The sequence below is a fragment of the Dermacentor albipictus genome, chromosome 7, assembly GCF_038994185.2.
Source record: "Dermacentor albipictus isolate Rhodes 1998 colony chromosome 7, USDA_Dalb.pri_finalv2, whole genome shotgun sequence".
NCBI lineage: Eukaryota > Metazoa > Arthropoda > Arachnida > Ixodida > Ixodidae > Dermacentor > Dermacentor albipictus.
In genome coordinates, this window is record NC_091827.1 from 64,465,549 (window position 1) to 64,480,263 (window position 14,715).

The window sequence follows — 14,715 nt, forward strand, 5'->3', positions numbered from 1 at the left end:
CACTTGGATTAGTGGTAGAGCACATAGCAGTATTGCAGTACTTGGTAGTATTGGACCACTTGTAACTTTCAACACATACCGTACTGATCAAAGTCATAATATACGATTTTTAGATTCTATGTATGCGTTCAAAATTATTCCTTGATAATAATAGGTAACATGTCCACTGAATAAATTTTCTTTACCATCATATACTCATTTATATGTGCAGTTTACTTGCAAATAATAGCTTCAAAACATAAGTGTTGTATATAATGTGCCGGCTACACTGTGCACATAGCACTAACGTGTACGAAAATATTCACGGGATAATACGCACTCAGTGTTTTACTTTAGATGAAGATTCGGGACCCTGAAGCAATACCCGAAAGCCACAGAGCACCCTCAATAATGCACTGTATAGGTTTTCTAGAACCAGTATTTGTCTTGGAGAGGCTGGTGGATGGAAAACCTACGCAGTATATGAAGTAGGACAACTTCCTAGTTTTGTTTTGTAGGATTTATGTGTCAAGAACCTGCATTTAGAGCAAAAAGTAAAAGGCCAGAAATATGTTGGTATCTCTAAGTTAACTGGTACACTATAGCGTACCTTGGCATGTATGGTGAAGCAATCTTTCTATGTTATCACACTAAACGTGTCCACCATACAACTTGCTGTACGATTCTTAAGCTCCTTCAAATATTTCTCTGCACTTCAACTTCACCGGAAAACTGCAGTAAATAAATTCTTCAAATGCACGGCTGCTCGAAGCGCCTAGTGTAAATAATATTACGTGCATATTTTGCTAAGCTTACACTGTTTTAATATAACTTTCTAAAAAAATTATGCAGCTCTCAGGCACAGTGCGAATCGATGTGCGCGAAGCTTTCTGTGCTGCTTGCTTTGACTGACGATACTTAGTGGCGATGTTCACAGCAAATGCTTAATTTCTTCAACGTGTTGTCCAACATGAGAGTGGTGAGTTGATGTTAAACGTTACCTTGCGTTTACTACTGCTGTTTGTCTGCGTAGGGCACAAAACATAAAGGAAGAGGTGTTTGTTGAGGTGTTGCGCCGTGAATTTCATAACATCTCACAGTGCTGAGCATTTTCCTTGCGTCACATGGCACATTGAATCGTGGCAGAAGCTTTAAACTTGAATTGGATTATTGCGCTGTAGGTGCCAAAACCACAATTTGATTATGAGGCAGGCCATAATGGCGCACCCAGGACATATTTTGGCAACGTGCCCTTCAATCAAAGTGCCCGGGCGTTTCTTATTTCGCTTCCGTCGAAATGCAGATGTTTCGGTCAAATCCGAGACCTCGAGCAATGCCATAGCCGCAAAGCTATCGAGGTGGGCACAGAAGTGTTGATATGGCATGTGACCACTTCCGTTGTGCCGCCTAGACCCATCGGTGCGCTTTAATTAATGCGTCTGTTTCTGCATGCCCTACGTATGTTGTCCGCCAGACATATCTGTATGGTTTTATGTTTACCAAATAGCAGAAAGCGCCCCGAACCACGCCTTGAACTTAAGTTCATCGAACGTTTTCTTGCCTTGTGACGTGACATTTTCCTTATCCTCCCCCCCCTTGTGTCTGTCTGGGAACTGCGATCGAATTGTGGCAAGGCCGCTCGCTATTCACTCGTTTCACGACTGCGTCGGTTCTACACTTCTCTGCCTCGTCTGCCCCGTCCTCTTTTCCATTTTATTTAGCTACCCTCTGGACTTGCACGTTCGTAGAAAGGCGGGGGATCATGGATAATTAGAGCTGTCGATACGCTTATGTGGCGACGACCTGGGTGCTTCAGAAGGCAGTGTGCACATTCGGAGTGGTGTTCCTCGTGTCTCCTTTCTTCTCTGCCACGCTCCTTCCATGTATATACACGCACTCAACCCCCCCCCCCCCTTCCGACGTGGTGTGCCGCACAGCAGCAGCAGCCACAGCAGCCACAGCAGCAGCAGCCACAGCAGCAGCAGCCACAGCAGCAGTGGGAAGGCCGAAGGAGAAGGCAAGGAAAGGTTCGCTTTGATAATTACTGTTAGTCCAATCATGAGAAGTCAACGAACAAAGACGCCAAGGACAACATAGGGGAAATTACTTGAACTTACTAATTGAATTATTCAAAGATAACCCAATGGCATTGAAAATAGGTGAAAAACAAGTTGCCGCAGGTGGAGAACGATCCCACGTCTTCGCATTACGCGTGCGATGCTCTAACCGATTGAGCTACCGCGGCGCCGTTTCCCCATCCACTTTCTTGGGTATCGAGCTAACGGCACATGATACACTGACAGAAAGGTTGAAAGAAGCCTGAAATATCATGGAGACTCGAACGTTTGATATGCCTTCATCCAGAAACACTGATAAGCGAGATCCCATACGAGACACTAAAAAAAAACAATTAACAACACCTTGTCAAAAAATACCTTACATTCAAGCACATAGAAATGACAAAATTAAGAGCTATGTCATACTTTGAAGCACTGCAGCACAACATTACTGCATGAAGCACCGAAGCAGCTTCTGCTGATTAAATTGTGCTTTTCATGGCAAAATCAATCCCGTCAATATAATTTTGTAACAAATAATATTGTTCACTTTGTTGGCTGAGCCATGATACTAAAAAAAACATAAATAGAACTGCATACAACCACAGCTAGCTTTGAGGCCGACATAACGGGGTATTTGCCACCTGCCAGTGCTAACATGTCGGACTTTTGGGGAGTTCGCAACAATGGTCTTGTCGGTAAAGGCCACACCGAAAGGTACTTGTGGTGGCTTAGGTGTTGAGAGTAATGTCACAGTGACACTCAACCATCGGGAAGCGACTGCCCCAACCGTTGAAATCATGACGCTTAATGTCCCCACTTCCGCGACCAGGCACAAAATGTCACAAACCTTATTGTATTGGCGAAGCGACGCCGTAGGGGCCAGCACCCGTTGCATCCGGCAAAGTCGCGCGAAGCAGTCAGATTCATTACGGAATGTTATTAACTAATGTTTTCACTTAGCTGTACGCTAAGTGAAAACATGCGTCAATTCGCCTATTTGTCCCCAGTAGAAATTGGCGTTCCACTTTCTTTCACCCTGAAAAGCACAACACAGACACTTACCCGTTGGCCACTGACATGGTTTTCTTCAATTCTGCAGTCGGCTTGAATTGGCTTGGCTTTTCAAATGAAAAGTTCTAGCGTGCCAGCAAGGAAATCAATTGGGTAGCTTGGTCACCCTAACTTGAACTCTAACATCGCGGTACCCGCCGCGGTCGCTTAGTGACTAATGTGTTGTGCTGCTAAGCACGAGGTCTCTCATTGGAGGCACCTTAGAAATTCTCTGGTGGCCAAATTAATCTCATTCCCTCAATACGTTGAGTTTCAATATCAGCGGGTGGTCATGGCACGTCGAACCCCAGAATTCAAGCATTGCGGGACGCCTTGTTAGTTCACTGTTTCACTCCAACTGCAACTGTTATCGCCTGCAGGTACTCAAAACAAGTTTCAGAAAATTGTGCAATCAAGTACGATGGTCGGTGCATTAAGACCAGTTGGCCAGAGTTTAACTCCGCGTATAAAAAAGATAATAATCAAGCTCCATGGCTTAGTAACCCTGTTACATGAAGTGCCCCACCTAATTTTTCGTTTGCCAACCGACAGAATCTTAAAAGTTAAGATTTCAGGATCTCTTCTAACTTTTAACAACACGTCTTCAAGATTCTTACATATACGGAAAAATGTTCTAAGGATAAAACAGTCAATACTTCCTGGAAACGTACCGAGGACATCGTAAAAAACTATAAAAGCGTTTGTACCATTTCAAGACGTCCTGAAAACGTTCAGTGCTGTCTGGGAGTATAATACCAACTCTAGACGAAAAGCTCCCCATAGCGCCCATGTATCAAATGGGTACTCGCAAGGGCGCCGCCATTTTTCTAGTCAGTATGTGACCACTATAGTAGGCAACATGGTAACAAATAACATGAAACGCAGACAGAGAGGCTGACATAATCTCATGGGTGGCTTCAAAGGAAAAAAATTGGAGGACGCTTAAGCTTCGCTTTTAAGAGAGAAACGCGGTACCATTCAAAGATCCCCGACTGCTACTAACGCTTCCCGGCAACTGCAGCTTATGTAACCTTACTTTTTACCGGGAAACGCTAGCGGTGAACGCTATGCATAGTCTGGTACACTCTAGCTATGCACGAAGACGAATTGTCTGGTTGAAACGCGGCCTCTTGCGTGGGCTGCGATGCGCCATCTGCAGGTGTTGAAAGGTACCGGGAGCGTCGGTTTATCGCGTTTGAGATTTGCGCTCGTGGGTGCGCGCAAATCTCAAACGCGATAAACCGGCTAAGATAGTACAGTCAAAACTCATGTCTTAGCAAGCTATGGTGCTAATTGAAAGCGTCGTCTAACGTGTAATTATTTTTTAGCGCCTTTTCTCGATTACCACGCGTCTTTCCTCGTACAGGTGTCACATTTTGGTATTGTCAATTCGTAATTCATTAGTAGAGTTGAAAATAATTTTTCGCTTTATATACCCGTTGGACCATTAGGGTTACAGAATGGATACGAAGAGAAGGGAAATGCAGTCGTGGACGGCAGAACACTAGGTGGAGCGATGAAATTGGGAATTCGCGGGCGCTTGTGGAAATCGGTTGGCTTAGGACAAGGGTAAGGTCCGATTTACGCTGGAGCCGCCCATCGCCACATGCCGCACCGCACACGGTTGGTTCATGAAAAGCGGGTGGCCGCCGCGATCGGTCACAAAATTGCATTTACGCTGAAACCGCATGATGCGGTGCGGTTCGCATGCGCCCTCTGGTTGTCCGAATAAGTAACCGGCGACTGGCAACATGCAACAGCGAGTTGGCAGCGTCGTGTGCTCGCGACCAGCAAAATTTCACGCCGTGCGAGCATTTTGTTATTACGTTTGCTCTCTTCGTAGTTATTGTTTAATTATTTAGCTCGAGCGGTTCGCATGCGCCGGCATCCGCACTTCTATTGTACGGCGCGACGTCTGTTGAAAGCTGACAAACTTTCGCAAGTGCAGAGAGCAAAGCTGTTCGAAGCCGGCAACTATCGCCAACAGCCGACGACACTGGCATATTTTTTTTGTCGGTGTATAGTTGAAGCTTCCACGTCATGGCGAAAACGCGACTCTTGCACTGTCAAATTCTGTGCTACATGTTCGGTGTTGACGTGGTGACCAACCTTTGGAACACTGTAGTTACCTGTGCCACTTTTTTCCTTTATTTCTGCCGCCTAATGTTGGGACAACATACATCACTGTGTGCTCGGTTGTCTCCGGTGCGATGGCGATATTTTTGTAGCTGTGCTAGCGAAAGTTTGGGTTGTGTACAAGGGACGCACCACCGCTCCTTGGCTGCACGAAGCAGCAGCGTGGAAGAAACAGGAAGCGACCCCCATCCAGAGTGGAGTTCTGAGAATCCTCCAACGCCCTCAGTGTCTCGGCTACCAGACAGGGACCGAGAGTTTGCCCCCTGGAACACATGCAGCTCTCACCAGCGTCTTTTGTAGAAAATAAACTCAGTCTATTTTCTGCCACCAACCGACGCACACGCCTTTCATGGACTGGGCCAGACCCTGTACGTAACAGCTTGCAAGAATGCGCATACACGAACACACAGGTGTAACTAAGCCAATGAGCAAGGGATCTGTCGCAGCAACAGTGTAGGACGCTGAAGTGCCGCAGCTTTATCTATTAACATATTTCTGCAAAGATGGTTCTATTATCGCGGAATACAGCTGTGTTGATGGGACAAGTCACTTCATCATCGAGCACGCGTGTGAATCTTCAACAGCGACTTTTTGATTTAGTTGCACTTTGCTGCCGAGGTTTCTTTAGTAGCTGTCAAGTTAATAGTGAGCCTACAATTTTACATGATGTAATGTGGCATTGCACTTCGAAACAATGATTTAACAGCATGAACGTACAGGAGCGCTCTGCGACACATACACACAAAGCTAGTATTTGTTAATTATACGTTACATCATTGTTTCAAAGTGCGCTGCCACATTACATCATTACTAAATAACTCACCCACCAGTAGGTCTTATCAAATGATTGCAATTATGACAGACATAAAAGTATTATGTACGCATCATAGCTACTTTTTAGGCAGAGATCCTTGCCAGATATGTTTTCAGGAGAAGAATGTTTGCATGAAAAACAATAATGATTCATATTGCTGAAAAGACACCCCATATAGGCATGAAATCACTTAACGTTTCCATTTCTTGTTGGTGCTAAAAATGCCCCTGTAAATCGATGTAGTGCTATCTCATTCATGCCTTAAGAGATGGCAGAAGTTTACAGTGGCTTAAAAGGCAGAAATGCACATGCATAAAGGCCTAGGTGGCGAATATGATGCTCCTTCACTATTTATCCACACCTCTATCAGCATTTGGTCCAACAGCCTTTGGTCAAAGTGAATACAGGCATGTTTTCTCTCTCAGCAATGGTAACAATCAAGGATGATTGCCTTGAGACCATTTGTTGCTGTCAGAATCATTTATGCATGCATTCTCTTTTTATTTGTTCCCGTAGATAAAAATGAAACTTGCACACGATGAAATAAATCAGTGAGCTATAGCAAAGTAATGTTAATTGATAGCATTGGGCATGGCCCAAATGTCCTTCATGTAGTGACAACCTCGCTAGCTAATGCACAGCCACATTAATATAAAGAGAAGTGCATAGGCTAAGCAGGTGCCCAAGATTATCAAGCGACTATAAAGATCTAGATTAAGGGGATGCAGGTGCTGATGCCCCCTAGTACTTGGGGCCCCAACGATTGCATCCCCCTGATCTAAAACTCTCTAATAAGCTTTGCAATGAGTGCAGTGATTTTGCATGCGAGATGGTTGATGTAGTGAGTCGTCTTATATTTGCATTTCTTAATCAGTAACTTCTTCAACAGCTACACAACAAAGAAATTAAACGCTGGCTCATATGGTGCACAAGACACAAGCAGGGAAGAACATTTGGCATGCCTGCTGTAACACCAATTCCAACATGCAGTAGCTTGTAGGCAATATGTGCATGTTCATTGTGTCAGTGCAACTTGCGCCTACTTGTAATGAAAGAACAGAATGTCTGCATTGTAGACATTAGTTCATTAGCACCATTTTCAGGGCAGCACAAGAATGTAAGGGAATGTTTGTTGCCATTTTTTATTTTCATAATCAACAGACAGTTTGTTGGGTGGAGCTTTATGACAAATTCACAATATGTTCTATGTAAATCTGCCATGCGGACGTGTTCTATTATCCAGCCATTTCATAAGTAGTCAAACGGATGCGAATAGCCCCATAAGCACTTTGAGACGGAACGCAGAAATTGCAGTTAATAATCCGTAGTGATTCACACTCTGTGCTGAATAGTGGCCAATGGGGTGCACATTCTCATCTGCCATACAAATCCATATATTACAAATATTATTTCACCCGCTCTCGTATTGCTTACAGTTGCACGAACCTTACTACATCATTCTCTGTGGAGTGAAATTATCTTGCAAGTCACAGCTACTTGTTCACTCTATTAACATTTATTAGCCCCCAGACTCTCCTGTGTTCCTCCATTCAAGCTGACATAGCATGGCGCTGCACAAACACCTTTTTCCATTCCAGTGAAATGAACATGGCGTATATTTGTCATCAAAGTGTGCTTTAAAGCATAACTGTTTATAATTCTTTAAGCCTCTGAGAAGTAGGGATGGATGTTCAGCCTTCTGTTGTGACATTTCATAGCTTCTAACCCACCGTCATATTTCTAAACAAGTAATGATGAAACTATATATTCAACCCATACTATTAGTACAACTGGGGTATTGCTTCCCCAGGGAAGTCTCACTGCCACTTCCGCAATTTCGCAAATACTTAGACATGTTGAAGTTAACTTCAAAGCCTGTGTTTTAATAAGAAAAATAAACCAGGTTAACCCAACAGCCCATATATCATTCTGTTAATCACTTGAAATACTAACTAGTACATGGCATATAGCCATATTGGATTCAGTTTGTATGTTTGGTGAATAGCACAAATCATTTTTGTCGCCCTTACAACCTAGCTGATGCTATATTTCTTTATGATACTTAAGCAACAACCTTACTTGGAACATTGCTGTAAGAACTATAACTAGCTTCAGAGGAGCACTGCACATGTACCCTCAGACCACATCGTAGACCTTTTTCGATAGACACTAGAGGCTAGCCAAAATCAGCATAATTTTGAAATCTAGATGAACAGGGTGCGAATTAATGTGTGTCAAATAAATGTCTGTTCCATTGAGAGGCTGTGTATTTGTGTGCGATGTAATTATAAATTCACTACCCTTATGGAAGAAGAACATAGCACACAAATCAACAAAATCAAGTTCTCTCTGAAAAGTTGCTTTTGGCCACTATTATATGCAGCGAAGTAAGACTTCACAAAGCACAACTACGGCTTGGGCGCATATTTGCACATTATATAGGAAGCAGAGGTGGGCGAGTACTAATTGTGTTGAAAGAGAAATTGAACAAAAATAGTAAGTGTCAAATATTGAATAGCGACACGACGACGTAAGTACTTGTAGTAGCAATATTTATTTCCATGTATTTAGGTACTACATCTTAACCAAATAGTGCAAAAGAGAGCTACCTATTGGGGACAACGCTGAAGTTTTAAGTACAAGGCTACTAATTGTTACATTAAAAAGACTACTTGAATAGACTATCAACAACTTTAGAGTTGTTGCAAATGGGGTGAAATGTGCGGCCACTGCCTTCCTAATCTAGAGATCGCGTGAGCCAACGCATGGGTGACGCGTGGGTGTGATTTACAGAAGCCACCGCCAGCAAACCTCCCAGACATTGCATGCTTCTCTGGCACCATCTCGTAGCTACTGTAACCGCACTTCGCTTTTATTCTCACGCTTTCGCTATACACTCATCTGCTTTCTGGCTCATGAATCTGCTGCACCTTCCTCTCCGCTTTCCTCCTGCCTCTTCTTGCTTGCTGCGTTTTCTACCTCCCACTGCGTGCTGCGTTTGATCCCATATTTTGCTGTGCTCGTTCGCCCGGTTAACCCGAGAGAACGACTGGTCCTTACAGCACGACAAAAGCAAAAGGGAATGAGCTCAAAAGTAAACGGAATAACGAGTGAAACGAATAGCCTGAATGCATGCACTATAAACCACGTTAAAATATTGGTTGGTTGAATTGGATGCTTAAAGGATGATTGGTTGAATGCGCAATAGATGTGGTCTACAAGATACCTTTGCCACGTGGAGACGATTACGTGGGCCAAGCAGGCGCAGGTGCCTAAATGATTTTCTGTCCGAACATCGATACAACTGGTAGTCTGGTACAAGCACCTGGAGACCTTGCCATACATTGCGCTTAATACCTTATCTTTCACAGCACGGTGACCTTGCCGAAATGTGGTAACCAGTGAAAAAGGAAAGTAGTCGAAGCCTACAACATCAAGATGACTCAATGTGCCGTCTATCATAATAATCATCATCATCACCCTGGCTATGCCCACTGCAGGGCAAAGGCCCCTCCCATACTTATCCAACTACCCCTGTCGTGTGCTAATTGTGACCATGTGGTCTCTTCAAACTTCTTCATCTCTTCGCCCACCTAACTTTCGCCGCCCCGTGCTACGCTCAACTTCTCTTTGAATCCATACCATCCGTTATCTTCCCTCCTCATTACATGTACTGCCCATGCACATTTCTTTTTCTTGATTTCAACTAAGGTGTCATTGACTCGCGTTTCCCCCGCCACTCAATCTGCTCGTTTCTTATCCCTTAACGTTACACCCATCATTCTTCTTTCCGTAGCTCGTTGCGTCGTCCTCATTTTAAGTAGAACCCTTTTCGTAAGCCTCCAGGTTTCTGCCCCGTACGTGAGTACTGGTAAGACACAGCAGTTATACACCTTTCTCTTGAGGGATAATGGCAACCTGCTGTTCATGATCTGAGAATCCCTGCCAAACGCACCCCAGCCCATTCTTATTCTTCTGATTATTTCAGTCTGATGATCCGAGTCCGCGGTCACTACCTGCCCTAAGTAGATGTATTCCTTCACCACTACAAGTGCATCGCTACCTATCGTAAACTGCTGTTCTCTTCCGAGACTGTAAAACGTTACTTTAGTTTTCTGCAGATTAATTTTTACACCCACCCTTCTGCTTTGCCTCTCCAGGTCAGTGAGCATGCATTGAAATTGGTCCCCTCAATGACTAAGCAAGGCAATATCATCAGCGAATCGCAAGTTACTAAGGTATTCTCCATCCCCAATTCTTCCCAGTACAGCTCTCTGAATACCTCCTGTAAACACGCTGGGAAGAGCATTGGAGAGATCGTATCTCGCTGCCTGACGCCTTTCTTTATTGGGGTTTTGTTACTGTCTTTACAGAGGGCTATGGTGGATGTGGAGCCACTATATTTATTTTTCAGTATTTTTACATACGGCTTGTCTAAACCCTGATTCCGTAATGCCTGCATGACCGCTGAGGTTTCGAATGAATCAAACGCTTTCTCGTATTCAATGAAAGCTATATACAAGGATTGGTTATATTCCTCACATATCTCTATCACCTGATTGATAGTGTGAATATGGTCTATTGTTGAGTAGAGAGAGAATAAACATTTCTTCGGGTAAACGCAGCTTTGGAGAGGCGTCCTCATTACAGCATGCGTTGAGCTCGGGTCGTGTCCTGGGCCCTCGCAGCCTTTACGAAATCCTGCCTGGTCTTTTGGTTGACAGAAGTCTAAGGCATTCGGGATTCTATTTGCGATTACCTTAGTAAATACTTTGTAGGCAATGGATAGTAAGCTGATCAGTCTATGATTTTTCAAGTCTTTGGCGTCCCCTTTATTATGGATCAAGATTATGCTGGCGTTCTTCCAAGATTACGGTACATTCTAAGTCATAAGGCATTGCGTATATAGGGTGGCCAGTTTTTCTAGAACAATCTGCTAATCATCCTTCAACAAATCTGTTGCTACCTGATCCTCCAAAGCTGCCTCCCCCTTTGCATAATTGCCAAGGCTTTCTTTACTTCTTCCAGCATTATTTGTGGGCATTCAGGCTTTTCTGGAGTATTCCCTCTTCCATTGTAGTCGTCGGTGTCACTGGTATAGTACAAATCTCTATAGAACTCCTCAGCCACTTGAACTATCGTATCCATATTGATAGTCGCATTGCCGGCTTTGTCTCTTACCGCATACATCTGATGCTAGCCGATTCCTAGTTTCTCCTTCACTGCTTTGATGCTTCCTCCGTTCCTGAGAGCGTGCTCAGTTCTATCCATATTATACTTCCTTATGTCGCTATCTTACGCTTGTTGATTAACTTGGAAATCTCTGCCAGTTCTATTCTAGCTGTAGGGTTACAGGCTTTCATACATTGGTGTTTGTTAATCAGATCTTTGGTCTCCTGCGATAGCTTACCGGTATCCTCTCTAACGACGTTACCACCGACTTCTATTGCACACTCCTTAATGTTGCCCATCAGATTGCCGTTCACTGCTTTAACACTAAGACACTCTTCCTGAGTTGAAGTCGAATGCCTGTTCTGTAGCTTGATTCGAAATTCATCTATTTTCCCTCTTACCGCTAACTCATTGATCGGCTTCTTATGTACCAGTTTCTTGCTTTATCTCCTCAAGTCTAGGATAATTCGACATCTCACCGTCCTATGGTCACTGCAGCGCACCTTGCTGAGCACGTCCACATATTGTATGACTCCAGGGTTAGCGCACAGTATGAGGTCTATTTCATTTGTAGTCTCGCCATTCGGACTCCTTCACGTCCGCTTTCGGTTATTCCGCTTGCGGAAGAAGGTATTCATTATGCGCAAATTATTCCGTTCTGCAAACTCTTCTAGTAACTCTCCCCTGATATTCCTAGAACATGTGCCATATTCCCCCACTGACTTGTCTTTAGCCTCCTTCTTGCCTTCTGTAAGGTCGTTGTGAGTGTTCGGCTTGGTGAAGCTCATATGTGCATTATTTTCGTTGCTTAAGTGCGTGCTTCCCCGACTTCTCTGGGGCCCACTCTGTTTTGTGTATGTGTTTCATGGCAATGTTGTGCTGCTGGCTCGCACCCGGGCCGCTTCCAGAGAGCGCCTGCTTTGAGAAGGCGGTGGCCGGTCGCTGTTCGGCGAAAAAGGGAGCGGCAGGGGTTCTCGCACACTGGTTCTGGCGAGGGCCATAAATCGCGCAGCGAGCCGCCGTAGCGGCATCTGGAGAAGGGAGTAATTGGGGAGTGTTTTGCGTCGGGCCGAGGCGCCGCGGGGGGCTCGAGTGGCGGCCACCGCCGGTGCGAGTTACGCAGCCCGGGGACATGGTCCCGCGGCTGGGGGGTGATAATGTGTGCGGCTGAGCAGGCAGTGTGAGCTGAGGCCTGAGAGACGACGGACCGTTCTCGTCAGGTGCCCGATCGGAGCGACGGACTGCTCCGAGGCCTTGCTCAGCCGCATTCGTTAATGTGAAGCCGTTTTCCTTGTTTGCTTGTATCTCCTTGTACTCCATATACTCCTTGTAACCATTACTATCTGCCTGTAAATAAATCAGTTCGAATTATTGACATCAAGCATCGTTAGTGCCAAGATACCGAAACAGAGAGCAGGGCATCGGCTCAGGAAGAGCCGAGAGCGAACAACAACCACAAAGAAAGAAGAACCCGGCGGAATAAGAAGAGAAGAAAGAAAACTTTACTCCTTCCCTGGCATTGAGGTCGCCCATCAGTGTAGTGTATTTTGTTTTGACTTAACCCATCGCCGATTCCACGTGTTCATAGAAGCTTTAGACTTCCTGGTCATCATGAGTGGAGGTAGGCGCGCAGATCTGTACGACCTTCAATTTGCACCTCTGATTAAGTTTCAGAACAAGACCTGCCACCCTCTCGTTAATGCTATAGAATTCCTGTATGTTACCAGCTATATTCTTATTAATCAGGAATCCAACTCCTAGTTCTCACCTCTCCGCTAAGCCCCGATAGCACAGGGCGTGCCCGCTTTTTAGCACTGTATATGCTTCTTTAGGCCTCCTAACTTCACTGAGCCCTAATATATCCCATTTAGTGCCCTCTAATTCCTCCAATGGCACTGCTAGACTCGCCTCACTAGATAACGCTCTAGCGTGGAACGTTGCTAGGTTCAGATTCCAATGGCGGCTTGTCCGGATCCAGAGATCCTTAGCACCCTCCGCTGCGTCACAGGCCTGACCACCGCCGTGGTCAATTGCTTCGCAACCGATGGGGACTGAGGGCCGGGGTTTGATTGTTGTATTCATGTAGGAGGTTGTGGCCAAGTACTGCACCAGAGTGGCCAATCCTGCTTCTGTGAGGGAGTGTGTTACCGGTTCTGGTCACCGAGATCAGGCCGCACTCCAAGCCTGTTTATGCAATTTTATCAACGTGAAGATTTTTTGTCATTTTCTTTTTTTAATCCGGTGGAAAATTGCACGGCACCGGCATTCGAACCACGGTCCTCTTGCACGCGAGACGGATGCTCTCTACGCCATCGCTTTTTTACCCAAGTTTGTGTCAAATACATTCTGTGAAGGGCGGCACACAGTTACTGGCACATATTGTAACATTCGTGGTGCTGGTCGCACTCTACGTTGTAATCTGGAGATAAGATTGCCCCGCTTGCCGCGCTATTTTCCTTTCTTTTGCCACTCCCTCATTGGCTGCTTAGCGCTCAAAACGCGCGTCGTCGAACGAATCAACGTCATTGTCTTCCTGGCGCTGCGGGGGTCGTCTGTTCCTTGGGCCGGTCATCCTGCCGCCCTCAGCGTCTAGTCGTCGAATACGTAACAGCTAGTGGCCGCGGTGGGATCGAGCTTATGGGCGAGCGCTTCGCTCCCCGCTCACCTTGCTAAAAAAAGTGGGAAGACAAATTCATGGACAAATCCGTTGTCGAGTACGTGCTGACCTTGTTGAAACGCCTTCGTGAATCGCAATAATTGGCGCAGATAACCATGGCAGAAGCGCAGCAATGCGCGAAGGTGTATTACGAGAGATCTGCACGCACTCGAGCCTTCAAGGAAGGCGACATAGTGCTCATCTTGAAGTCGTCGAAGGCAAACAAACTGGAAGTAGCATGGGATGGTCCGGTCACGGTTAAGCAAAAGCTTTCAGACACCAATTACCTGGTAACGACGCCCGGTGAACGCGACGACGTGACAATCTACCACTGCAATCTAATGAAACCATTTATCGAACGTATGGAGACGCTGAGCATCGTCCTAAACTAACCAGAGGAAATAAATGTTCCAGCCCCTCAAGTACCGAGCCCTTGCTCTTCCCCGTCGACAGAAGAAATACTCGAATCTGTCGCTAAACGAGCTTCTTTAGCAATCGAGCAAAGTAAGGAGTTAAAAGAGCTTGTACACATCAGCGAATCAAGTTCTCACAGGCACCGAGTCTTTTGCTGCGCCCTACGTCGATGACATCGCTGTTTTCTCGAATACCTGGAAACAACATTTGGGACATCTGCAGCAGGTATTCCTTCGAATCCGTGAAGCAGGCTTGACTCTCAAACTGAGCAAATGCTGTCTTGCAAACACTGAAGTCCACTACTAGGGGCACGTTGTTGGCTAAGGGAAGCGATGCCCTTCCGAATTAAAAGTTGAAGCCATCACCAGCTTTCCTTTGCCAAAATAAAAGACTAACTTGCGTTCCTTTTTGGGTTTAGCTGACTATTACAGAAG

At 45.3% G+C, this 14,715-nt stretch overlaps 1 protein-coding gene and 1 non-coding gene across 2 annotated transcripts in view; one reads left to right on the forward strand and one right to left on the reverse strand.

Moving 5' to 3' along the window:
* Window positions 1-14,715, forward strand: part of Tango8 (Transport and Golgi organization 8) — a 77,773-nt gene that overhangs the window by 56,084 nt on the left and 6,974 nt on the right. Inside the window, exon 4 of the mRNA XM_065435750.1 lies at window positions 1,917-2,006. Coding sequence (XP_065291822.1) covers window positions 1,917-2,006 — 90 coding nt within the window. The remainder of the gene's footprint in view (window positions 1-1,916; window positions 2,007-14,715) is intronic.
* On the reverse strand, window positions 2,152-2,224 carry TRNAT-CGU (transfer RNA threonine (anticodon CGU)). The gene has a single exon. It is a non-coding gene; the product is annotated as a tRNA-Thr (tRNA).